General features: G+C 47.1%; 1 protein-coding gene across 9 annotated transcripts in view; it reads right to left on the reverse strand.

Annotated features, from left to right (window-relative positions):
- The window catches only part of TTLL5 (tubulin tyrosine ligase like 5), a 257197-nt gene that overhangs the window by 94003 nt on the left and 135203 nt on the right, over positions 1-27991 (reverse strand). For 7 of the 9 annotated variants that reach the window (XM_038741693.1, XM_038741730.1, XM_038741773.1 and 4 more), the window contains one exon: positions 25181-25338. In XM_038741693.1, coding sequence (XP_038597621.1) covers positions 25181-25338 — 158 coding nt within the window. Of the gene's footprint in view, positions 1-7102; positions 7318-24762; positions 24857-25180; positions 25339-27991 lie in introns of those variants that run through there. The other 2 variants (XM_038741853.1, XM_038741893.1) reach the window with 2 other exon arrangements.

Below are 27991 nucleotides of genomic sequence, written 5' to 3' on the forward strand. Positions count from 1 at the left end.
GGAAGGGAAGGAGGTAAGGCGGGGGGATGATGGAGAGGGGGAGGAGGGGGAGAGGAAGGAGGGGGCTCAGTCTGGGAAGGCCTCCTGGAGGAGGTGAGCTCTCAGTAGGGCCTTGAAGGCAGGAAGAGAGCTAGCTTGGTGGATGGGCAGAGGGAGGGCATTCCAGGCCCGGGGGATGATGTGGGCCGGGGGTCGACGGCGGGACAGGCGAGACCGAGGCCTAACGGTGAGGAGATTAGCGGCGGAGGAGCAGAGGGTGCGGGCTGGGCTGGAGAAGGAGAGAAGGGAGGTGAGGTAGGAGGGGGCGAGGTGATGGACAGCCTTGAAGCCCAGGGTGAGGAGTTTCCGCCTGATGCGCAGATTGATTGGTAGCCACAGGAGATTTTTGAGGAGGGGAGTACCATGCCCAGAGCGTTTCTGGACAAAGACAATCCGGGCAGCGGCGTGAAGTATGGATTGAAGTGGGGAGAGACACGAGGATGGGAGATCGGAGAGGAGGCTGATACAGTGAGCGTCCCGTCCCGCTGAACGCTCATGAGGTTGGAAGCTAAGGCGCTTTGCCATGGGTATGTACGGCGTAAATGGATTCCTCACAAGCGGGAAACGTTCATGGGAGGGAACTAACTGCCTCACCACATGTCAACAAACCATGAGTGAATTCCTCGTGGGTGGGACCTAGGTGTTTTGCCACGCATGAGTAACACCTAAGTATATTCCTCCCGATAGGGAAGCTATAATATCATTAAGTACTCATATTCCTCACAAAAGGGGCCTCCTGAAAGAGAGGTTCAATCTGCCGCATCAAAAATAATCAATTAATTTAATTCGCCTCACAGAATAAATTTTGTATTATACTCGGCCTTTCTGTCCCCGATCTCTCTCTCTCTCTCTTGCCGCACCGATTACCAAAGGAACCCGTGCCTGGGCAAAAGGTAACATAAACCCCCTTGGGAATTCCAATGAACTCCAAGTAGGCTACTTGGGAAATGGCCTGGAGTTCCCCAGGAACAGCCCAGTGCAAGGAATTGCCTGGCCTGGAAACCAGACTGGGCTAGGAAGATTCCCTGTTCTGTTTCTTTTTTTATGGTATTTGTTTAGCGCTTCCTATGTGCCAGGCACTGTACTAAGTACTGGGGTAGATAGAAGCTAATCAGGCCATGTCCCACATGGGGCATACAGTCTCAATCCCCATTTTACAGATGAACTTAACTGAGGCACTGAGAAGTTAAATGGCTCGTCCAAGGTCACACAGCAGACAAGTGGTGGAGCTGGTATTAGAACTCAATTCCTTCTGACTCCCGGCCCTTGTTCTACCCACTGGGCCCCGCAGCTTCTCAATTCTTTTCCTCCTACCTTTCAGCAGGAGCTGTAAATTCTAACCCAAATCCCTAGACACCCAGGGAGCTGTGTAGCTACCATAAATCCTGCGGTATGGAGACGGGACTCTACCCCACGGGGTAAATAGGTGGCCTTTAACCTAATCTGAAAGGAAATACTTTGTAGCATTTATGAATAGCACTTGATCAAACAATCAGTAAAATTTACTGAGGACCTACAATGTGCAAGGCACTTTACTAAACCTTGTGTGGGTATGAAAGAGTTATAAGACACAATCTTCGACTCAAGAGGCTTACAATCTAGTCTACCCTTAGAACTCATGTATAATTTGATTTTTGTATTCCATCTGCTTACCCATTTTTCCACACCCTTGCTATTACTAGCTGTATTGTTCTTCTGATCCTGTTGGCAATCAGTGGTATTTATTGAGCGCTTACTGTGTGCACAGCACTGTATTAAATACTTGGGAGAGTACAATACAACCGAGTTGGTAGAAATGTTCCCTTGCCCACAGTGAGCTTACATTCTAGAGGGGGGCCTTATTTGAATACAATTTATGCCTGTCTGTCTGTCTCTTGCATTAGTACTACCAGCTCTAAGGAAAAGGAAAAGGAATATATATATATATATATGTATATACGTTTGTACATATTTATTACTCTATTTATTTTACTTGTATATATCTATCCTATTTATTTTATTTTGTTAGTATGTTTGGTTTTGTTCTCTGTTGCCCCTTTTTAGACTGTGAGCCCACTGTTGGGTAGGGACTGTCTCTATATGTTGCCAACTTGAACTTCCCAAGCACTTAGTACAGTGCTCTGCACACAGTAAGAGCTCAATAAATACAATTGATTGATTGACTGATTGAATATGTTCTTCATGGCTCTGCACACAGTTCAGGAATTGTTCAGAGCTCTGCACACAGTATAGGGTCCAATAAATACCATTGACAATGACAATGAATTCTGAAGTGGCTAGCTGCCCTCTATGGACTGCTTATATTTGATGCTTCTATAACTTCGGAACCACAAATTAGGGCAAGAACAAAGGGAGGTACATCTATGAGCCTCAGCAAACCGGACCGACCAGTCAACGTTATTTATTGAGCGTTTATTTTGTGCAGAGTACTGCACTGTTTCGCAGAGCACAGCTGGTAGACATGATCCCTGCCCTCAAGGAGTTTATACAGCCTAACAGAAGCAAGAAAAGCACTTAAGCCTCTCAGCTGCCCCGCGGGCAGGGGCCAAAATAAACCGAAAAGGGACGCAACTCAGTTTGGATGAAAGAAAAAAAAAAACCCATATCTGCAGTTCAGTATAACCATTATTTCCCTGCTGGTAAACAGGTGCTCTTTCGGACAGTTTGGGACAGTAGCCCTAGTCCCAATAGCAATAGCCACATCTATTCTCTTTATTTTATTTTGTTAGTATGTTTGGTTTTGTTCTCTGTCTCCCCGTTTTAGACTGTGAGCCCACTGTTGGGTAGGGACTGTCTCTATATGTTGCCAACTTGTACTTCCCAAGCGTTTAGTACAGTGCTCTGCACATAGTAAGCGCTCAATAAATACGATTGATTGATAGTCAAGCTGGGCTGGGGCCGGGAAAGGGCTGTCCAGTCCACTCCTGGGCCCTGTGATGGGGTGAGCTGAGCCCCGGTCCTCTTTGTCTTCATCATCATCATCATCAATCGTATTTATCGAGCGCTTAGTGTGTGCAGAGCACTGTACTAAGCACTTGGGAAGTACACATTGGCAACATATAGAGACAGTCCCTGCCCAACAGTGGGCTCACAGTCTAAAAGGGGGAGACAGTCTTCTCCAAGTGTCTTCTCACTGCCCCTGTGAACTACCCTGACGGAGCCATTCTGGAGCTCCGGCAGATATGGACTGTGCATTGCCCCTCCAAGAAGCAACCGAGTTCACGTTACCCAGTTCGGTTCCTCGAAATGTTCTGCTGGTGAGATGACACCTTACTCGCCCCCATCACCCCGACACAGGACCCTCTTGTTATCCGACCGGCACTCCGGCTAAGAAACAATTTTACTTCCACTGTTGTCCAGAAGCAGATATTTTCAGCTGAACCCACCATAGGAAGCAGTATAAGAAGCAGTGTGGCTTCATGGGAAGAGCAAGGGCCTGGATGGCTGAGGTCCTGGGTTCTAATCCCTGCCTGCTATGTGACCTTGGGTAAGTCACTTCATTTCTCTGTTGTTAACTCAACTGTAAAATGGGGATTAAATATTCCTCCCTCTGACTTAGACTGTAAGCCCCTACATGGGGCAGGGATTGTGTCCGTCAGCCTCGGGTGGGATGGGGAGTCTGATAATATGTATATATATATATATATACACACACACACACACACACACACACATATATATATCTGTATATATCTGTATATATGTTTGTACATATTTATTACTCTTTTTATTTATTTATTTTACTTGTCCATATCTATTGGGTAGGGGAAAATTTGTGAGAAATCGGAAAAGCAGAAATTTGTAATGTGAGAAATAGGAAAAGCAAAAATGGCAGTTCCAGTATAGTCTCATTTGGGAAGTAGGGTCATCATCTTCTATTTACCCCAATGCTTAGTACGTAGTAAGTGCTTAACAAGTACCACTAAAAAAATGATGACCCTACTTCCCAAATGAGACTATACTGGAACTGCCATTTTTGCCTTTCCTATTTCTCACATTACAAATTTCTGCTTTTCCTATTTCTCACAAATTTTCCCCTACCCAATTTTCCTTTGAACACTTGCGAAGTAGTAATAATGATGTTGGTTAAGCATCTGCTATGTGCCTTGCTTGGTACTAAGCTCTGGTGTAGGTACAAGATTATCATCATCATCATCATCATCAATCGTATTTATTGAGCGCTTACTGTGTGCAGTGCACTGTACTAAGCGCTTGGGAAGTACAAGTTGGCAACATATAGGGACAGTCCCTACCCAACAGTCGGCTCACAGTCTAAAAGGGGGAGACAGAGAACAAAACCAAACATACTAACAAAATAAAATAAATAGAATAGATATGGACAAGTAAAATAAATAAATAAAAAGAGTAATAAATATGTACAAACATATATACAGATATATATATATATATGTGTGTGTGTGTGTGTATATATATATATATATATATATATATATATATATATACACATATTATCAGACTCCCTGTCCCACCCGATCCGGTTGTTCCACGGGGGGCTCACAGTCTTAATCCCCATTTTACAGATGAGGGAACTGAGGCCCAGAGAAGCTAAGTGACTTGCCCAAAGTCACACAGCTGACAATTGGCGGAGCCGGAATTTGAACCCATGACCTCTGACTCCAAAGCCCGCGCTCTCTCCACTGAGCCACGCTGCTTCTCAGATGATCTCGAGGTACTGGGACGCGGACACAACTATAAACTGAATCATCTAATGGGCCACAGATGGATTCCCCAACTTTACACTCCACTAACTAGGACAATAGTAGGTACTAGTTGATTACATGAAAAGGACAACTTGGTTAGCAAAGGTTTTCAAGAACTTCTCCCTAGAAAGTCTGAATTCCACCCAACCTGGATCCTAGAAGAAAGTTGGCAGGCCATTGGTCCGTAAGCTCCTCGTGGGCAGGGATATCTCCTACCTCCTTCCCCTCCCCACAGCAACTGTATATAAGTATATATGTTTGTATGTATTTATTACTCTATTTTATTTGTACATATTTATTCTATTTATTTTATTTTGTTAATATGTTTTGTTCTCTGTCTCCCCCTTCTAGACTGTGAGCCCACTGTTGGGTAGGGACCGTCTCTATATGTTGCCAACTTGTACTTCCCAAGCGCTTAGTACAGTGCTCTGCACACAGTAAGCGCTCAATAAATACGACTGAATGAATGAATGAATAAATCTCTTGCATAATCCAAAACGATTAGTACAGCGCTCTGCCCACCATACTATTTACTGATTGAACCTCAAATACGCTCAGTTGTACCTTCATGCTGCCTAGGCTACTTCTTCTCATTCCACAAAGCTAATTAAATGAGCTGAGTAATTGGGTATTGGCTCCAAGGCTAATCGGTTACAAGTTGGAGACCAATTATTCATTAAAGATATTAACCACCAGTCAGTCTACAAACATTTATTGAGTGCCCACAGGGTGTATCACTTAACATTTACCCTGTGGACTGAAAAGAATCCAAGTATTAAGTGAACTACTGTATTCGTTCTAATAAAACATAATGGAAATACAATTGTGTCGGAGGGCTGTTTTTGAAAAGCGATGCATTACTAATCCACATTACCCTGAAATATTATAGCTTGCCTTGTGGTCTTCCTTTGGAGATAGCTTAATGTAGAGTTAATTTACTTTAATAATACTTTCATGGTACCTCACAGTGGGAAGATTAATGAGAACATAATTAAGTGCTTGAAGGCCATCAGAAATGTTATAAAAATACAAACTATTACGATTGTGTCTTGTTGCTTTACCTACCCAGTTCATTACTTTCCCTGGTTTGGATGTACAGAGGGAACATTTGACTGCAAAAAACGATGCAGGAGAGTTTCTGCTTTTCTTCTAACAGAGCTCTGGGAGCTCTTTTCTCTCAATCTCTCTATTTCAGTTCTCTAATAGCACAAACCTCCCTGTGATCCCCTGGTCTGGCATTAAGCCAAGAGTTATTTTTTTTTTTTAATGGACAAGTAGAAGAAGAGAACCTCGAATTAAAGAGCCAGTACACTACGTGGCTACAGAAAAGAATCTTGAATTAAAGGGACAGTACAATGAGTGATTCCTCAACTAGTGCACGCTCCTTACTTTGAACAAAGCCTTGAGTGGGTTTTTAAAATACAAAGGATTCTAAGGGTGTTTGAGGCGGGCTGGAGAGTGGAAAATAAATGAAATACTCCTTGCCTCTCCTGGCTCTTTCAGGGCAGGCGGACCTTGACCAGAGGTATCTAGTCATTTCATTCAGGTTAGGAGAACTGAATAGAAGTAGGAGGTGGGAAAATTGCATTCAGCTTAACACAGGCTGCTTGTCTGCACTGGCTGGACTTAAAACATCTCATTTGGTAAAAAAACGAGGGCCTTGCCCCTCATCCTGGCCAACTTCTCTGAGCTCGCTCGCTGGGGACTTTAAGCAATTTTAAGTGTAAGGACGGGTTATCTTAACGGTCGTCGCTTGTCCGGCACCTGAGAAAAATTCAATTTAAACTGAAATGAAAACCATAAGATTGGCATACCGCAGAGCAACCTGCATTTGATTTTGGCTGGTGGAGTTGAGTATCTCTCCATTCCCTTCACTCTACCCTTGGCAAAGTGCCTAGGGTCTCCGATCCACCTAGGCCGGCCTCTGGCAAGAAGCCCAGCTTAGTTCTGCCCTTGGCACAATTCCTAGGTTTCCCAGCCTTTTGCCCGGGCCCCAAGAGAAAGCAAAGTTGTCAGAGCTGCCTTTCAACTGGCTTTGCGCCCAGACACCCTGGTCCCCAGCAGGCATCTCACGTTTCCCGGCCACTCACGGCAACTGACAACAGAAGCTACCCCAGCGGCTCAGGTTTTCGTAGGGTAAAAACTCTCAAACCTGCATTAAGGGTAGTGAGAGGCTGAGCCTTGAGCTAAGAATGGGGGGCTCGAGAGAGAAGCGCGGGGTTTTCCTCAGGCCCTCAAACACGGATACCAAACGCGAACGTTCACGGGGGTAGTGCCGAAGGGAGGCAGCCTAGGATAAGTGTGAGAAGGAGAAAGGCCAGGGGATGTAATAGTTTTCACTGGGTTAAGAAACCAAAATGATACAGGCTTCCTTTATTACAAGGTTTGCGACCTTCGGCAGGCAAGCCGATTCTGATTCGTCTTCGTGGTACGGAAAGTGGCTCTTCTCCCCGGGGGCCGCTGTCCCTGGGGCTTCGGCAGTCCAAGGACAGCATCGTTAGCTTTGCCCACACGGCCTTTGGGGCAGGTAGGAGTTGGACTACTCTGTCCCCTGTAGCTGGAAAGGGGGAGAAGGTGGAGTCAATCAATCAAGAGAACTTACTGAGCATCTACCGCATGCGGAGCGCTGTACTAAGCGCTTGCGAGAGAACCACAGTTGGTCTGTATGGTCCCCGCCTTCGAGGAGTGTACAGTCTGGCGATCACAGCACGGGCCTGGGATCCGAAGGACCTGGGTTCGAACCCTGGCTGGGCCACCCGCCTGCAGTGGGACCTCGGACACGTCGTTTCACTTCTCCGTGCCTCAGTTCCCTCAACTGTAAAATGGGGCTTGAGACGGTGAGCCCTGTGTGGGACAGGGATTTGTGTGCAACCTGATTACCCTGTTAGTGCTTAGAAGAGTGCCTGGCACATAGTGAATGCTTAACAAATACCAAACTTATTATTAATTATCCCCTTCCATGATGCTGCCCCCTTTACCTTTCTTGCTCCTCCCCGTGTTCCCTGTCACTGCCATCGGCAAGCAGCGGGGACACCAATCGGACCACGCATCCTACGCGGCGGGCGGGACGGGAGCAGGCCTCATGCTGGGGGCCTCGTGCCCTAAAAGCGGCACTGGTAGGCTGCATGCCAACCAGGGAAGCCCAGGGGCAGGGGGTAAACTTCAGCACCTGTGCTGGTTGCTGTGCTTCCTGATCACGGCCCCCCGTTGGCTCCGATCACCCCGTCCCCTCCAAACTACGCACTCGAACGAGAGGAACTGAACGACAGCCGTGGTGACCGCAGGCACAAGGACGTGAGATGGAGGCGAATGGGTCCGTCGTCGACAACAGCAAGCAAAGCAGTACTTTGCTCAACTGGAACACATCCTTCCTCCTTCCCCAGATAAGCTGGGAAGCAGCGTGGCTCGGTGGAAAAGAGCCCGGGCTTTGGAGTCAGAGGTCATGGGTTCAAATCCCAGCTCCGCCAATTGTCAGCTGTGTGACTCTGGGCAAGTCACTTCACTTCTCTGGGCCTCATCTGTAAAATGGGGACGAAGACTGTGAGCCCCCCGTGGGACAACCTGATCACCCTATAATCAATCAATCGTATTTGTTGAGCACTTACTGTGTGCACAGCACTGTACTAAGCGCTTGGGAAGTACAAGTTGGCAACATATAGAGACAGTCCCTACCCAACAGTGGGCTCACAGTCTAAAAGGGGGAGACAGAGAACAAAACCAAACATACTAACAAAACAAAATAAATAGAATAGATATGTACAAGTAAAATAAATGAATAAATAGAGTAATAAATATGTACAAACATATATACATATATACAGGTGCTGTGGGGAAGGGAAGGAGGTAAGATGGGGGGGACGGAGAGGGGGACGAAGGGGAGAGCCTCCTCAGTGCTCCTCAGCCTCCTCCTATAGCCTCCTCAGTGCTTAGAACAGTGCTTTGCACATAGTAAGTGCTTAATAAATGTTATTATTATTATTATTATTATTCTCTCTCTCTATGCCCCTCTTTTTCCTCCCTCTTCCATTCTCTCTTGTCTCTCTCCCCCCACTTTTTGCACTATCATCCTATAAGTCCACTTAACAAGTGCAATGAAAGCCCGATATTAACATTAAATCTGTCTTACTATTTCACAATTACACCTCCACAGTGAAATGAGTTACATTAATGTGCACTTAAATAGTATGACTGCTTCTTTCTGTGCCAACCGCCCGGAATAACAATCCCTCCCAGGTTTAAGAGCATGCAAGTCGTCAACACCAATCTACCGAAAGAGGGTTGGAAGAAGACAAAGAAATGATTTTTTTTTTCCTGAGGACTTGGAAGGGGGAAAACGGTACAAAAGATTTTTAAGGGCAATGGCATATGTCAGTTTAACCTGCAAACACTTTCTCAGCTAACTTTCAAGAGGCAAATCACAACGAGAAGTCCCAAATGCTTGTTGGGAACTGACAGAGTGTGGCACAATGAGGCTTCATGTTTTTGACCCAAATGGGGGTTTTCAAAGCTATGCCGGTGTCCAACTGTCTATAGGTACTCGCCGCAGAAGGCAAATCTGGATTCTTTAACAGTTGCATCGGGATCTCCCTCAAAAGGAGTGGTGTGGCTTATTGGAAAGAGCATGGGCTTGAGAGTTGGAGGACGTGGGTTCTAACCCCGGCTCTGCCACTTCTCTGCTGTGTGACCTCGGGCAAGCCACTTAACTTCTCCGTGCCTCAGTTACCTCATCTGGAAAATGGGGATTGTGAGCCCCATGTGGGACAACCTGATTACCTTGTATCTACCTCAGCGTTTGGAACGGTGCTTGGCACATAGAGCTTAACAAATACCGTAATTATTATTGTAATTGTCAGTCAGTAAATCAATTGAATTTATTGAATGCTTACTGCGTGCTGAGTAACTGTACTAAGTGCTTGGGAGAGTACAGTACAATGGGCACATTCCCTGCCCACAATGAGCTTGAGGGGGAGACAGACTCTATGTATGCTCTTACATAGTGTTCTGTACACACTAGGTGCTCCATAAATACTAATGATGATGAAAGCCTCAACAGGAAAACAGAAACAGGCTCACACTCCATCTGTCTTTGTTTTGCCCCACTCTCCCAAGCCCCAGAAGCAGATTCCACCTCCTTCTCTGAAGTGGGTCACCAAGTGGGTCGCCAAGGGCCTTTTAAAACCCACACTATCCAAGCATAGCCTCGGTGTCTTCCACGCCTCTGGATAATGATGATGATAATGGTAATTTGTGCCAGGCACTGAACAGCGTCCTAGGGTAGGCACAACTTAATCAGGATGGACACAGCCCTTGTCCCACACGGGGCTCTGTGTCTCGTGCCTTGCTGGCTGTAAATTAGCAATTTTTTAAAAAAATCACCTTTTTCTCTGATCTAAAACGTTACAAAAGATTTTTAAGGGCAATGGCATATGTCAGTTTAACCTGCAGACACTTTCTCAGCTAACTTTGATGAGGCAAATCACAACGAGAAGTCCCAAATGCTTGTTGGGAACTGACAGAGTGTGGCACAATGAGGCTCTGTGTTTCTAACCCAAATGGGGGTTTTCAAAGCTGTGCCGGTGTCCAACTGTCTATAGGTACTCGCCACAGAAGGCAAATCTGGATTCTTTAGCAGTTGCATCGGGATCTCCCTCAAAAGGAGTGGTGTGGCTTATTGGAAAGAGCACGGGCTTGAGGCCTGCTTGAGGTACAGACCTGGAGTTATTTTCGAAAGAAAACTGTCTCCTTTTGCAAGGATCCCGAAAAATGCAGTTTTTGTTCGTGGTGCTATTTTTAATGATATTTGTTAGGCACTTATTATGTGCCAGACACTGTACTCGGCTCTGAGGTAGATGCAAGCTAATCAGGTTGAACACAGTCCACTCACCACGTGGGACTCACAGTCTTAATCCCCATTTTACAGGTGAGGTTAACTGAGGCACAGAAAAATTAAGTGACTTATCCAAGGTCACAGAGTAGACAAGTGGTGGACCTGGAATTAAAACCCACACCCTCTGACTTCCAGCACTGTGATCTTTCCCCAGGACATGCTGCTTCACAGTTGAAACAGACTATCAATTTTAAGAATGCTATTTATAGAACTTCGGCAACAAATGAATTTTAAGGATAGCCGAAGGACAATTTAAGGACAGCAAAAGTATTACTGGGAATTGCCAGGATCTGAAAATGGCTCTCTGAACAATATCATCATTGGATATGCTGGGATCAATCAATCAATCAATCGCATTTATTGAGCGCTTACTGTGTGCAGAGCACTGTACTAAGCGCTTGGGAAGTACAAGTTGGCAACATATAGAGATGGTCCCTACCCAACAGTGGGCTCACAGTCTAAAAGGGGGAGACAGAGAACAAAACCAAACATACTAACAAAATAAAATAAATAAAATAGATATGTACAAGTAAAATATATAAATAGAGTAATAAATATGTACAAACTCTGGGCTTCTGAGAGTGCCCTTGTTAATCTGCTTTCCTGAACCCCATATCTCAGAAGCAGGAAGGAGGTTTTCTTTCTGTGATTTCTGCCTTTTGGCAGGAGAATCTTGTTTACATGCTAGGATGAAGAACCAAATTATGAGCTTCCATCTCCTCCTAAGAAGAGCCCTCCCTGAATGCGACCCCTAGATGAATGGAAAATGTGAGTATGCTCAGGCTGCGGCTGTTGTGAGGGACACATCCAAAAGGAGACAGGGGAGGGGAGGGGTCTGATGGTGGGAAAGAAGTCGCCCTTCACCAAGAGGTCTGAGCCGAATGGAGGCTCTTCATGCTAGCCTCTGCTCAGGTACCTGTGGAGAGGACCCAAAGATCCCTTCCCTCTCCCCTCAGCCTGCTTTCATTTCTGAAGAAATCATTTCTTCTGACACCAAATCCAGAGTGTGACTGCCCCAAACTGGGTCGCTCAGAGCCGACGGGCTTTTTCAGAAACCTAAGCACCCCCCCAGGCCTTCCATGACACACATTCCCATTACGGGGCTTGGAGAGGATGAGGATGCAGTTGTGTGTTTCCGACAAGGTGCGCCTTTCTGGATCAAATGCATTTCTGAAGAAGAGAGGGTGGTGTGCATGTGCTACAGCCGGGGCTCCGGACTGTGAGATTTGCTTTTGTTTTGCTTTTATGGTGTTTGTTAAGTGCTACTATGTGTTAGGCGCTGTTCTAAACCCTGGGATAGATACAGGATAATTGGATTGGACACAGTCCCTGTTCCACGTGGGCCTCATTGCCTTAATCCCCATTTTACAGATGAGGTAACTGAAGCACAGAGAAGTGAAGCGACTTGCCCAAGATCACACAGCAGACAAGTGGGCACTGCCCTCTTCCTCTCTAAAGTTTGTGCTCTTTCCACTAGGCCACGCTGAACAGCTCCTCTGCATTATTGGAGGACTGAGTATATTCTTCTCTCTCTACACTTTTAAAGGGCTAGATTCTCAATATGTCCCCTAACAGGGCCTAGCTCTTACTCTACAGCAAACTGTAAACTCACTGTGGGCAGAGAAAGTGTCCACCAACTCTGGTAAACTGTACTCTCCCAAGCGCTTAGTACAGTGCTCTGCACACAGGAAGCACTCAACAAATAATGATTGACAGAAGAAGTTGCAGTTTTGCCGATCCAGTCTGTCCTCTAGACTGTGAGCTTGCTATGGGTAGGAAACATAATAATGACAATAATAATAATAATAATAATGGCATTTGTTAAGCACTTACTATGTGCAAAGCACTGTTCTAAGCGCTGGGGGGATACAAGGTGATCAGGTTATCCCACATGAGGCTCACAGTCTTCATCCCCATTTTACAGATGAGATAACAGGCTCAGAGAAGTTAAGTGACTTGCCCAAGGTCACACAGCAGACATGTGGCGGAGCCGGGATTAGAACCCATGACCTCTGACTCCCAAGCCCGTGCTCTTTCCACTGAGCCACGCTGCTTCTCTATGTGTCTACAACACTAAGCGCTCTCTAAATACAATTGACTGCCAATCTTCTTCAGTTCTGAAAGCTACATGGAAAACCAAGGGGCGGGTGGCGGGGGGGAGTTCGGAAGGGCGCGGCAGGGAGGCGGCTAATATAGCATTGAGCTGACTCTCCAACAACTTCACCAAAAAGTTGAAATTTCCCAGGAGGATACAGAAGGAAGAAGCAGGAAAAACCAAAGTGGAAGCTATACTGGGAAAGAGCAACAGGTGAGCAGCAGCGGTCTGTGTTCATGGGTTAGACTGGAGGAAGGGGAGGACGAAAGCGGGACCCGAAATTCTAAAATGGGGTGCCTCACTGCTAAACCACGTCTACTGGAAATCAGGAGGCGGAGCACAAGTTCCCGAACAGATGTGCTCCCAGACCAGGCTCGGCTGCCCCGGCCGGGATGACAAAAATGACTGTTCTCGGCCTCGTTTTCCCCTATGACAAAGCAGAGAAGGGAGCTGGGGCGCAGCAGGTCTGTTTCCCAACCTCCCCCACCTTTAATGTCGAGGAAAAGACAAATCCCCAGGTTGCGTGAGAGAAAACGCCAGGGATGGATAAAAATACTTCAATGACAACCTCTGGAAAAACACACAGAGGGGGAGAAGCCAGACATTCGTGGGATTCCCTGACAGCTTCCATCCACAAGGAAGGGCTGGACTGGAAAAAAACAGGGCCTCAGGTTCCTGCCAAGCTGTCTGAGGCCCTGTCCTTCCCGAATCACTCAAAGCCGCCAACGCTTCGTCGTAACCCTTTCGGCTCCCACGGCGGAAAGCTTCTCTTCCCGTCGGCCCAGGGAACACCCAACTCCTCGACAGTGACCCACCCCGGGGCTGCCCTCCTCTAGGGGAGTTCGGGGGCAAGAGCTCTTGACATGCCTTCTAAACATGTCTTCGTGCTCCCTGAATGAGTGAAAGGTGGTCGGAAAGCACAGTCCACTGCCTGAACAGAGGAAGCCCGGACGCCGAGGAGCCATCTGGATCCGGGAATCAAAATAAGCACCTGGGTACCCCAAGGGCACTACATACAGTGGCCAACTCGGGGCTGGCCTTTCCCTGAGGCCACACCTCATTTCCCCATCGCGGTCCCAGACCACGGGCTCCTTCACATGTGACTCCATTTGGCCCCGAGCCTCTTCTCCTCTCAAGAGAGGCCTGCAATTAATCTCACTTCTTACCTCTGAAAAGCAACAACAGAGCGACTGTCGGCCAAGTCCAACTCCAGTGTGTCTAGGGAGCTGCAGCTATGGGGCCAGGCCTCAGACTGTCTGGGCAAGTCACGGGCTCTCTGCCTTGCTCTCCCACAACAAAGCAGGGGCAGTGACTCCAGACAGACTCAGAGAACCCAGGGATTTGGGGAGCTCTGCTGAGCTCACGCTGACCCAAGCGACGAAAGCCCCGGGGCGAAACTCGGGGTGGTTTCAGAGCGAGCGGGGGAAGTCCAGGGTTGTCTGGTGAAAAACTTGTGTGATCCATAAAATAGAAGAACAATAGCAGCGCCGCTGGGAAATGATAAATAAAGGCTGTAGGCAGAGTTCCTGTGACTCACCAGTTTTCATTCCTGTGGCTACCAAGTCACTAAATCCTCTGACATGTGGAGATACAGAGCACAACCAGCGAGGGAAGACTCACTCTACATCATTACAAACTCCTCACCCTGGGCTTCAAGGCTGTCCATCACCTCGCCCCCTCTACCTCACCTCCCTTCTCTCCTTCTCCAGCCCACCCCACACCCTCTGCTCCTCTGCCGCTAATCTCCTCACCGTACCTCGTTCTCGCCTGTCCCGCCGTCGACCCCCGGCCCACGTCATCCCCCGGGCCTGGAATGCCCTCCCTCTGCCCATCCGCCAAGCTAGCTCTCTTCCTCCCTTCAAGGCCCTACTGAGAGCTCACCTCCTCCAGGAGGCCTTCCCAGACTGAGCCCCTTCCTTCCTCTCCCCCTCGTCCCCCTCTCCATCCCCCCCATCTTACCTCCTTCCCTTCCCCACAGCACCTGTATATATGTTTGTACATATTTGTTACTCTATTTATTTTACTTGTACATATCTATTCTATTTATTTTGTTAGCATGTTTGGTTTTGTTCTGTCTCCCCCTTTTAGACTGTGAGCCCACTGTTGGGTAGGGACTGTCTCTATATGTTGCCAACTTGTACTTCCCAAGTGCTTAGTACAGTGCTCTGCACACAGTAAGCGCTCAATAAACACAATTAATGATGATGATGATGAGTGAACAGAGAGGCCAAGATGGAGGCAGCCTCATCCCCAACTCGAGGGATGGGTTTGGCCATCCCAGCAACCATGCCCAAGGCTGGCACTCTCCTTGGCACTAAGCCATTGCCTCCTGTTCTGCCAGAACGAGCCTCTGACTCACTGCCTCCACCAGTCCCGACCCCGGGGAGGGAACCCTGGGCTTGCACTAGCCACTACTGCCCAAGTCTTGTTATAAAACAGGAGCCTTTCTTCCCCGGGGCCAGGGCTAGCCTTGCTAACGGCACTGGGACTAGGAAACGCTTTGCCAAGGCTACTAGCTGAGGCAGTAGCAGCAGCTGCAGAACCCGTGCTGCCTCCTGGACTCATCAAATGCCTAAGAGGTTAACTCGGGGCTATTCTGGGCCTCTGCCAAAGAAAGTCGCCGGTTCTGCTCCGCTGATAAATCAGGGCAGGGCCAACCTGCAGTCTAGTGCTTTTACAATCGTTCTAAAAAATGGTAGCACACGCACAGCATCCTCTCTACAAAAGCCGGCCACCGAAGGCTCAGACCGCTACAGAGCGTAACCCTACAGAACTCTCAACGTGTTCCATTTTTCAGTTCTTGGAGGACAAAGAACTTAAGTGGGTTACAAGGTTACACGGTGGGTTACACATCCTGTAGCAGTTATTCCTGGGATGGTCTATCTGGGCAAGTTGTCTCTGAGGGGTAGCCGATGGGAGCTTTTAGTAACGATAGTGATTGCGTCACTGGTGACAGCGGATGGAGGAGGGTGGACTTTAAACCTGCCTTGGCTCTTGCTGGCAGGGTCCCAGCTGGGAGGCAGGTTTAGAGAAGGAGAGTGGCGCAATGGAAGGAGCACGGGCTTAGGAGTCAGAGGTCATGGGTTCAAGTCCCGGCTCCGCCAATTGTCAGCTGTGTGACTTTGGGCAAGGCACTTAACTTCTCTGTGCCTCAGTTACCTCATCTGTACCTCGTTCTCGCCTGTCCCGCCGTCGACCCCCGGCCCACGTCATCCCCCGGGCCTGGAATGCCCTCCCTCTGCCCATCCGCCAAGCTAGCCCTCTTCCTCCCTTCAAGGCCCTACTGAGAGCTCACCTCCTCCGGGAGGCCTTCCCAGACTGAGCCCCCTCCTTCCTTTCCCCCTCATCCCCCTCTCCATCCCCCTGTCTTACCTCCTTCCCTTCCCCACAGCACCTGTATATATGTATATATGTTTGAACATATTTATTACTCTATTTGTTTTACTTGTACATACCTATTCTATTTATTTTATTTTGTTAATATGTTTGGTTTTGTTCTCTGTCTCCCCCTTCTAGACTGTGAGCCCACTGTTGGGTAGGGACTGTCTCTATATGTTGCCAACTTGTACTTCCCAAGCGCTTAGTACAGTGCTCTGCACACAGTAAGCGCTCAATAAATACGATTGATTGATTGATTGATCTGTAAAATGGGGATTAAGACTGTGAGCCCCACGTGGGACAACCTGATCACCTTATATCCTCCCCAGCGCTTAATACAGTGCTTTGTACATAGTAAGCACTTAACAAATGCCATTCTTCTTCTTCTTATTATTATTATTATGGAGTTACTCAAGCCCAAGTCCCAGTTGCAATCATCTGGTCATGAGTGAGACCTGCCAGAATCTCTCCCTGAGTCTGCAAAAAAGGCATTACAACCTCTGTTGGTTCCCTTTTCCCAATAGCTATGAATACAGTTCTCTTCCTACCGCTCTGACCACTCCTTCTCAGTGTCCTTCACTGATTTTTCTTCTGTCCTACATCCTTTAACTGAGGATATCCCACGAGGCACTGTTCTGGGTCTCTAATCTCCTCTAAATTTACACTCTTGGGGAACTCATCCAGTTACAGAGTTTCAATAACCACGGCCTCATCCTTTCTATCTCAGCAGTCCCAATCTTTCCCAGCATTAAAATTGCCAATTCTCTCTCGTCTCGAGGCATCTTCGCAAGGATGACCCATCAGCACTTTAGAATGAACAGACCTATTCATCCTCCCAACAAAACTTACTCCTCCTAATCTTCTCATCGCGGTCAATATCATTTTTCTTCTCGCCTCAGAAGCTCACAACTTTGGTGTCATCTTTAACTCCTCTCTGTCTTTCACCTCCCACGTTGAGTTTAAATCCTAATCCTCTCTAAATCCTGCCAATTTCCTGGATTCCCCCATCTTCCCCATCCTCTCACTCACCACCCTAATTACGTTCTTGTCACTTCCTTGTTGGGTTACTGCATCAGCCTCCTTACTGGTCTCAGTCGGCCTCTCCTTTCTTCAATCTACTCCAAGTTTGGCTGCCAGACCACCATCCTGACACTCCATTCAATCAGCGATATTTATTGAGCACTTCCTGTGTGCAGAGCAGTGTACTAAGCGCTTGGGAAGAGTTCAGTACAATAGAGTTGGTAGGCCCAATCCTTGTCCTGAAGAAGCTTACAGTCTAACAAGATTCACAACTTAGCACTTCACTCCTCAAAAACCTCCAAAAGCTGTGTTTTTCATTTTGGGCACAGGAACAGACTTGGTGAAAGGCTTGGGGACAAGAATTGGAGTGAGACAAAAGGAGGAGAAGTAAAGTGGGTTGGAAAGGAGAGGAGGGGAAGGGGGGCATTTGAGACTACGTCTCTTCTACTGTAATAGATGCTTCCGTGTGGGTTCTCGGACTTGCTAAACTTCTATGGGACGAGGCCCGTCTGTTTTTCTGTTTTCGACAGGAGACTGCGTCACCGTTATCACTCACCAAAGTCCCTAGCCGAGGGCCCTGTACAAAGCAAATTACGGGTTCATAATGTCCAGCTTGTCCTCTTGACTGTAAGCTTGTTATGGACAGGGAAGGTACCCGCTAATTCTGTTGTATTGTACTCTCCTGAATGCTTAGTACAGTGCGCTGCACTTTGTTAGCGCTCAATAAATACCACTGATTTGACTGATCTCACCGGCCTGCACTCCTCCTGGAGATTCCCAGCCCAACGCATCTGCTACTGCCATGATGAGTGCATCGACCAGTTGGCACGAGGGCAATGCCCCTCTCCCTGGTGCTTACCTGCCCTGTGAGGCTTGGCTTGTCCCTCGTACTGAGGCTAAATGTGGCAGACCGGGGATCAGCCCCTGCCACCCAAAAGCCCCGGAGCAGGGGGCAAGGAGAATTCCAGGGTGCCCCGTAGCCTGGGGAGGATGACAGGAACCCCACAGGTCACTGGGCCAGGAGTCACATTCTGTGGGCTGAGAGCAAGGGGAAGAGCTGCCTTTTTGGCTCCAACTGCGGCCCCCTTCGAGCTCCAGAGAGGAGAGCGAGGTAATCACAGCTCCCCTTCCACCCCATAAGCTGTGGGGCCGAGAACATGGAGGTTAAAATCCCCATTGCGCCCCTGAAGTGGTTATCTAAGTCAATGGCAATCCATTTCTCTCCATAGTGGCTCTCCACCAATGCTCTCCTTATCTTTCTGCCCTCTTCAATAACTGCATTACAGTTCATACTCTTCATTCCTTCAATCAATCAATCAATCAATCAATCGTATTTATTGAGCGCTTACTATGTGCAGAGCACTGTACTAAGCGCTTGGGAAGTACAAATTGGCAACACATAGAGACAGTCCCTATCCAACAGTGGGCTCACAGTCTAAAAGGGGGACACAGAGAACAGAACCAAACATACCAACAAAATAAAATAAATAGGATAGAAATGTACGAGTGAAATAAATAAATAAATAAATAGAGTAATAAATATGTACAACCATATATACATATATACAGGTGCTGTGGGGAAGGGAAGGAGGTATCCTTCCCCCATAACTTATCAGTCTGTATACCTTGTCGCGCCTGTGACCCACCGTTCCTCTGCTACAGAAAATGCTTCCCCAAACCACATGCCTCTCTACTTCCCGAAAAGCCTTATATTGCAGGAAGCAATCCCCACCTAATTCCCACCTTCCCTAGTCATGTTACTCCATCACCACCACTGGCACTTAAGCTTATTTTGGTTAATCTTTGGTCAGTTATGCAAATTTTTTTTGGTTTTTGCTGGTACTAACTATAATCTCTGTTTTCCCTCCTGTTTCCACTGTATGTATACAGTTTGTGTTTGCCTGCCTCTCCAAATAGAGTGGAAGTACCTCGAGGGCAGGGAGCTTGCCTTTATGTTTGACTGCATGCTACCCAGTGCCTAATGCAGAGCTCTGCACATAGTAAGAAGCCCAGTAATCCTAATTAATGATTGAATGGCTATTGTAATACAGACATACCCGCTCATTTTAAGATGACTCTGCAAACAGTGTTGCTCTCCGCATGTGCGAATGGGACAGAAATGACTGATCTTGGTAAAGTCTTTCCCCACAATACACGCATGGAAAAAAGCATTATGGTTTGTAGCTGTTGTTTGATTACTGAAGACTATTGATCAAGACAGTAATCTTCTAATGTTCAGTAAACTGCAGTAGGAATGTTGATAAAAGGAATCAGCAACTCCTATCACAAACCATTATCCTGAGCCTTTAGGGTAATGTCCCATTTCCTCAGCCCACTCCCGCTCCTCATTTAGCGGCTGCCCGGATATTCTGCCATCCTCCATCCCTGTCAGTTCATCAGGAACAGCTTTTAAATCTTCACTATGGGGAGAGCACTAAACTAGGTGCTGCCTAGCCCAGATGTTACACTGCAGGAACCATCAATGCGGTGCTGGAAGGAGGGCTGAATTTTAAGACCTGTTGATAGTAATCCCTAGCAAACGTAAAGGATGGCTTGAAGGTGATGCTGGTAAAACAGTTCAAATAGATGTGTTATTTTGTAAGCATCATACAGTCACTTACTGCCAAAAAATAGTTAATAGAAATGATAATAATTATGGACTGTTATGCGCTTACTATATGCTAAGCACCATACTCAGTAGTAGGGTAGGTCCAAGATAAGGCCTGGAGGGTAAGGCCTCACTAGCAAACACCACATCCTTTGTGCGAGCTGTCCAAGAGGTGTGCTGCCAATTTTTTCTACTCTTGTCTACCATTCTCAATCGCATTTATTGAGTGCTTACTGTGTGCAGAGCCCCAGTGCCTGGAGGGGATAATGCTACCTAAACAGCACAGTTAAGTTACATTTCACACAGATACAGACCACAGACTCCCTTCCACTTCTTTCTCAATTCCACTTAAAGAGGCAAACGGGTTGATGCGCTCAAGTCCCTAAGCAAGGCCAGTGCATGAGGGCGATTGTTACGTTAGTGCCCCTTTCCCCCAGAGTTCAGCTCTCAGGGAAACCCTGACCAGGGTAGGATAGGACAGTCCAATCTGGACTGGACAGGCCCTAGAAGCCACCAGACTAACCCGCACTGACCCTAGAGGGTGTTCACATCTCTCAGTTTCTCCCAAACTGAACTAGCGTTTCTGCGACGAGGAGAAATGGGAAAACAGAAAGGAAACTGTTCTGGAATAAGCATATTTGCCTCAGCTGCCGTTGTTTCAACACTTCAACGCTACCTCTTCAGATCTGGGCTACGTGGGCTCCGGAGTTTGCAGAGAAAGGAGTGAGGTGCTGCCATGCAAAATAATAATAATAATAATGATGGCATTTGTTAAGCGCTTACTATGTGCAAATCAATCAATCAATCAATCAATCGTATTTATTGAGCGCTTACTGTGTACACAGCACTGTACTAAGCGCTTGGGAAGTACAAGTTGGCAACATATAGAGACAGTCCCTACCCAACAATGGGCTCACAGTCTAAAAGGGGGAGACAGAGAACAAAACCAAACATACTAACAAAATAAAATAAATAGAATAGATATGTACAAGTAAAATCAATCAATCAACCAATCGTATTTACTGAGCGCTTACTGTGTGCAGAGCACTGTACTAAGCGCTTGGGAAGTACAAGTTGGAAACATATAGAGATGGTCCCTACCCAACAATGGGCTCACAGTCTAAAAGGGGGAGACAGAGAACAAAACCAAACATACCAACAAAATAAAATAAATAGAATAGATATGTACAAGTAAAATCGATCAATCAATCAATCAATCGTATTTACTGAGCGCTTACTGTGTGCAGAGCACTGTACTAAGCGCTTGGGAAGTACAAGTTGGCAACGTATAGAGACAGTCCCTACCCAACAGTGGGCTCACAGTCTAAAAGTCTAAATAAATAAATAGAGTAATAAATATGTACAGACATATATACATATATACAGACATATATACATATATACAGAAATCACTGTTCTAAGTGCTGGAAAGGATACAAGGTGATGAGGTGAGGCTGTCCCACATGGGGTTCACAGTTTTAATCCCCATTTTACAGATGAGGGAACTGAGGCACAGAGAAGTGAAGTGACTTGCCCAAAGTCACACAGATGACAAGTGGCCGAGCCGGGATTTGAACCCATGACCTTTGACTCCCAAGCCCATGCTCTTTCCATTGAGCCACGCTGCTTCTCATGCCAGCCCATTCTCTTTAGGTGAGACCTGAGCAGCAGAGGCCTCTTAGCACTTTTATATCCTGGTGGTAGCTGATTTACTGGGTGCCATGCAGCTGGAAAAACACCAAGTGGGTCCAAGATACTAGATGACCCCGAGTACCAGGCATACCCTAGGGCAGGAATGGGTGAAATGCAGCCTGCAGCAGGCTCGGCCCACGAAGAAATTTAATCCCGGCCGGCTCCAAGGGAACTATTTCCACCTGTGGCACTTGCAACCACTGAGGCTCCCGCCCAGCAGCTGGGGATATACAGAGCTACCTCCCGGCACAGGCCAACTTCATATGGCAAGCGAGAGAGGCATCCATCTCAGGGCGTGCTGCCCAGGAGGTGGCATCAATTAGGGGGCAGCGGTCGAAGATTTAAAAAGCGCCGTTTCCCTCCAGCCAACCTCCCGCCGCCGTGCCACACAGCTAGGAAGTGGCGCCCATGGTCACGGGGACCGGGGAGGGGAAGGGAATTGGTCTAAGGCAATGCCCCAGGGGCGACACGCTCGAGGTCAGGTCGACTCGGGTGGATTTCCAAAGGATGCTATCGTGCCCCCGCTGTCACGCACACAACGTCACTGTGTGCTTCTGGGATTCCGACACCTAAGGAAGGGGTAGCAATTTCTTCCCCGCCCCTGTGCAGCCAACTGCCTGAAGCAGGCTACGCTCCTGGCACACTGCCGATTTGAAAACGGAGACCCTTCGGACCATTCAGGGGGGATTCGGAGCTGGCTCCCCTCCTCCAACTCACTTGCCCAAAGCATAAGCACAGGACGTCGGGCACAAACTGTGGCTAGAAGGCATATCGATCAAACTTTCAATAGCATTTACTAAGGGCTTACTCTGCAGAGCGCTGTGCTAAGTGCAGGGAAGAGCACAATAGTCAGTAGAGTCGATTCCGGCCTTCAAGGAGCTTACAGATAAGTTCACAGTCCAGGCACTTGAGGCAAGCCTCAAATAAGCTTTAATCACGTGCATTTCTCTTCTTTTCCACATCCCTCTCCACTCTTCCGCCTCCTCAGTGACCTTTTTAAATTAAGCTCACCTGGCCCTGGATGGGAAAGGCACTGTGTCTAAGCGCTTAGAACAGTACTTGGCACATAGTAAGCACTTAACAAATACCATCATCATCATCTGATGATGATGCTATATCTACTCCAGAGCTTAGCCTACTCTTTGGCATATAGTCAGCACTGAACTAATATGATAATTTTTCTGGTACAGTAGTCGTCAACCCATGGCTCTTCTTCACAACAAATTAAACCCTTGAAGGGGGCAGGGGATGTGAGGTATTTAAAGCCATCATCCAGGGCTTTAGGCTAAGTGGGGGACAACCGAACACCTCGCTACCCAAGTTGCCATCACTGTCCACAGTTCTGCCAACGCGGCCTCCCTAAAAGCTGCTGGGCCCTAGTCCAGCCGATCGCTCCTCGGGGCACCAACTCCCAGAGGCCATGGGCTGGGTCTCCCCCGACATTGGGGGGAGGGAGAAAAGGACAGAGTAGAGGGAAGAAACTTGCCTCTGACAGCCCCAGCCCACTGGGCAGTCCCTCCCTGCCTCTCCCCTGCCGCTAACCTCTTCACTGTGCCTCATTATTGCCTGTCCCGCCATTGACCCCTGCCCCACGTCCTACCTCCGGCCTGGAATGCTCTCCCTCCTCAGACCTGCCAAACAATCACACTTCCCCTTTTCAAAGCCCTAATGAAGGCTCCTCTCCTCCAGAAGGCCTTCCCAAACTGAGCCCCTCTTTTCCTCTGCACCCCCCACATCGCCCCAACTCACTCCCTTTGCTCTAAGCCCTTCCACCCCCCCATAGCACTCATGTGTATATGCACGTATTTATAATTCTGTTTATTTACATTAATGATGTGCATATATCTATAATTCTATTTAATTATATTGATGTTATTGATGCCTGTTTACTTGCTTTCATGCCTGTCTCCCCCCTTCTAAACTGTGAGCCCACTGTGGGCAGGGATTGTCTCTATTTGTTGCTGAATTGTACTTTCCAGGCGCTCTGCACACAGTAAGTGCTCAATAAATACGACTGAATGAATGAATGAATGTTTGTTCAACATGTGCATGTAACATGCACATGTTTCTTGACTCCTCTATCATTCAATTTATTTTATTAATTTATCATTCTATTTATTTTATTTTGTTAGTATGTTTGGTTTTGTTCTCTGTCTCCCCCTTTTAGACTGTGAGCCCACTGTTGGGTAGGGACTGTCTCTATATGTTGCCAATTTGTACTTCCCAAGCGCTTAGTACAGTGCTCTGCACATAGTAAGAGCTCAATAAATACGATTGATGATGATGATGATGATGTGCAGTAGGTACAATATGAGCTCTGAGATGGCAGGGATTATGTTACAGGTAATGTTCTGGAGACACTGTCTGGAAAATAAACAAGAGCATTTTCTGAAGTCTCTGTATTCAGAGAAATCCTAAAATCTCTGCGTCTCAGACCTTCTAACTCTGCGGATCTCGGTAGACGGTTCCTTTCTCCCTTGATTGAGGTGAAGAGGTAGTTGCTTTGAGTGAAAGACAGACAGCTCTTCTGTGATCATTAGTCCCAATTAAAGTACCAGAGCTGTCTGGACAGAGAAGACTCTGCTTCCCAAGCATGCTTGTTAGGCAATATGTCTAAACCACAAGCTGATATGATTACAACAATCAGCTGTTTGCTCTCATGCCCAAGCTCTTTGTCACTCTCTGGGCCTCAGAGCAAGATGAGATGCTTTTAGGCTGCTGGGCAGAGGCGAAAAGGCCCTCGTGGGGGTGGGGAAGGAGTACACCTGCTGTAGATAGCGTTTATTTGGATTAAGCAGTAGCCACCCTGGCTTGGATCCCAGTATATAATCTTCACCTTTCCCTGAAGCCCAGTGAACCCCACTGGCTATTGAGAGGAGGAGAAAGGAATCCATTTATCACTTTCGGAGAAGAGGCACTCCCGGTTTCATGCGCTCTTTTCCAATCCAGGTATCCGATCCAATCTCCTATCCTATGGCATGATTTGTCCTCATCCTATATTACTTCCCATCTTCAACCCAGGCAAATTGATTCTCTTCTTGGAGGCTCTCTCTCTACTGTGACCAGATCATGTCCACAAATTCAAAAGGCAATAATTAAGTCCTCCGGTGGGAGGAATCGTCTTTTCCAAATAGCTGCGTGTCAGAAGGAAATTGCCATTTGGGGACTCATTCCTTGGATGTTACTGTTGGTACTAGGTAAGTAGTTCTGCTGTGACAAATCAAACTAACCGCCACGACCAAATATCACACAAATCAATTTCCAAACATTCTTTCGCCTCTGAATTTACTTGTGCTCAGAAAAAGAGACCCTTTCTGGTATGCCGATGATAGATTCATCAATAATTTAACTTGTACTTGGAATGTTGGTTTTCTGCTCTTGATAATTCTGGATGGCTAAGCACGTGCCTTTGGCAGCTGGTTAATGAAATACCCCAATTATTATTATGATCATCATTTAGTTTCAAACAGATTGGAAAGGTAAGCTTTCACACAAAAAGGGCTTCACCAGATACAATCAAAAGGACCTTTCTATCGTCTCCCTAAGAGCTAGTCAGCCCTCGGGTTTTGTTTCACAAAAGTATGTTGTGGCTCAAGTGGACAGAAGACAGCACTGTTTAACAGCAGTAACTCTCACATCAACTAAGCATTTCTGGTCAGAGAATTATATTTGGGAGCAACTATGCTCCAAACGAGTTTTCCCCCCACCGAGCCAGAGTTTCTCCCTTCCCCCTTACCTACCTACTTCCTGATGGAAAGCACCTGTTTTCGGCCATTTGAGCATTTGAGTGGCTGGCCCACGTTGAGCCTCCAGTGTTGAGTGATGGACGAAGGGTTGGGGGCGTGGAGGAGGTGCCCGGCCTGATTATGCCTCCACTTGCCATATTCAGGTTTGTTAACTAAAAACAAAAAAGAGACAAGGAAAATCGAAAACTGCCAGGAGTCAAAAAAAGACCATCAGCCAAACGTTGTTAAAAACACAGTAATACCCGACCTGGAGATAATAGCTTGTTAGCAGTGTGGCAAATGAAGTGACCAGACAGGGGAACAGAATCGGAGGTCCCAAATCTCAATATTGCAATCAAATAATGTGGAACCTAAGAGGCTGCCCTCCCAAATTCCCTTAAAAGCCGCAACTTGGGGTGACTAGTGGAAAGAGCACTAACCACAGGACTGGGGTTTGAATCTGCCACTTATCTGCTGTGTGACCTTGAGCAAATCACTTAACTTCTCTAAGTCTCAGTTCCCTCATCTGTATAATGGCGATTAAATTCCCCTCCCTCCTACTTGGACTGTGAGCCCCATGTGGGTCAGGGTCTGTGTCCAACCGGATTACCTTGTATCTACCCCGGCATTTAGAACAGTGCTTGACGCAAAGTAAGTGCTCAACAGTACCATCATCATCATCTTAATCACAACAATTATTATTATTACTCAGTAGTTGAACGAATGCAGAGATTCAAGCCTCTGCTGTAAGGGACTGTAAACTTTATTTACAGAAACTGGGAGCTACCTTTCAAAATGTAGAATTGTAAGAGAGAGGCCCAGATGATTTTCAGGCCAGTGTCAATCCAGTAACAGCTCTTCATCCCACTGTTGGATAGGGACTGTCTCTATATGTTGCCAACTTGTACTTCCCAAGCACTTAGTACAGTGCTCTGCACACAGTAAGCGCTCAATAAATATGATTGATTGATCCCAGTTAAGCAGAGAACGTCAGTCCAGCAATATCAGACCTCCTAACCTTACGGCCCAGGGAAAATGCCATTGAGACAGTGAAGGAGATGATTTTTTTAAGAGCAACCTCCCCAATTACAGCTCTGGCTAGCTTTGTTGATAGCTCTCAATCAATCAATCGTATTTATTGAGTATTTACTGTGTGCAGGTCTAAGGAAAATTTATGGTAGACCAGTAGAACTGCAACTTATCTGTGCAGCAATGCTCTGCCTCCTTCCAAGTCATAGCTGCCACAGGGAAAAGCACAGAAGCTTGGAACGGTGTCTCAATGTTACGGGTTTGAACAGAAGTAGTAACAACAGACTTACCAAGGATGATATCGAACGGGTTCGAATTCTACTGACCCTACTAACAATAGGTAAAAGTTACACAGATTGATCTCAAAGGACTTATGGGGCCGTTGACTGGGTGTCCGGCACTTTGTCAAACTACTGCCCAGGTTGGGGAGTACTGCCCTGTGCTGAGTCCCATAAGCCTATGGCATTTACAGGGCATCTGAGGCACCGGGGGCCTGGCAGTGCCTTGGGAGACATCGTTTGGAAATGCGGGATGGGCTGGGGTGGTCCTTGGTTCATGTGCCAACTGAGCTGGGGTAGTTGCGGGAACCTGCCAACCTTCCACTCGGCTTCTAAAAGGGTCCTGAAGAATTCTGGCTCTGGTTCCGGGTGAACTTGGGCAAGGACTCCTCCTAACGCACTGGAGCCCTGGGAGACGGACCCGGAACTGCTCAGCCCCAAGACGGAGCCTCTAACTTGAGAAACACGCCCAGCCTGATCCCCAGATTCATTCATTCAATCGTATTTATTGAGCGCTTACTGTGTGCAGAACACTGTACTAAGCGCTTGGGAAGTCCAGGTTGGCAACATATAGAGACGGTCCCTACCCGACAGCGGGCTCACAGTCTAGAAGGGGGAGACAGACAACAAAACATATTAACGAAATAAAATAAATAGAATAAATATGTACAAATACAATAGAAAGAGTAATAAATCCGTACAAACATATATACATATATACAAGTGGTGTGGGGAATCTGCCACTTATCTGCTGTGTGACCTTGAGCAAATCACTTAACTTTGGAAGGAGGTAAGGAGGGAAGGAGGTAAGGCGGGGGAGAGGAAGAAGGGGGCTCAGTCTGCAAAGGCCTCCTGGAGGAGGTGAGCTCTCAGTATTCATTCATTCATTCAATCATATTTATTGAGTGCTTACTGTGTGCAGAGCACTGTACTAAGCACTTGGGAAGTACAAGTTAGAGCTCTGAAGGGAGGAAGACTAAGATTAAGATGAATGCCAGGCCTCTGTGACCTCAGCTTTGGGGGTGCTGATACTATCAACACAGCAAGTCAAGGAAATGACGATTTGTTACAACATTATGCTGCTCTCTGACCAAAACTTTGCATTCCATCAAACCGAGGTCTGTGAGCATAATTCACCTTTTACTTCTAGACTGCGAGCCCACTGTTGGGTAGGGACTGTCTCTATATGTTGCCAACTTGTACTTCCCAAGCGCTTAGTACAGTGCTCTGCACACAGTAAGCGCTCAATAAATACGATTGATTGATTGACAGCACAGAAGGGTCAGTGTTGGGCAAAATTTCATTTCACTAAAGCGACTCTCATTTGACATTCCACTGGGCTTGTATCTCAACCCCAAATAAGAAGGCCTCCATCATCACACCCCAATCTTTCTCCTCTTAGGAGTCTCACACCGGAAAGAAGGAACGGAGGGGAGCCGTCACTTTGGGAAATGTGTACCCTCCCAAGTGCTTAGTACAGTGCTCTGCACACAGTCCGCGCTCAATAAATACGACTGAC

Source organism: Tachyglossus aculeatus, chromosome 1 (genome assembly GCF_015852505.1).
Source record: "Tachyglossus aculeatus isolate mTacAcu1 chromosome 1, mTacAcu1.pri, whole genome shotgun sequence".
Taxonomy (NCBI): Eukaryota; Metazoa; Chordata; class Mammalia; order Monotremata; family Tachyglossidae; genus Tachyglossus; species Tachyglossus aculeatus.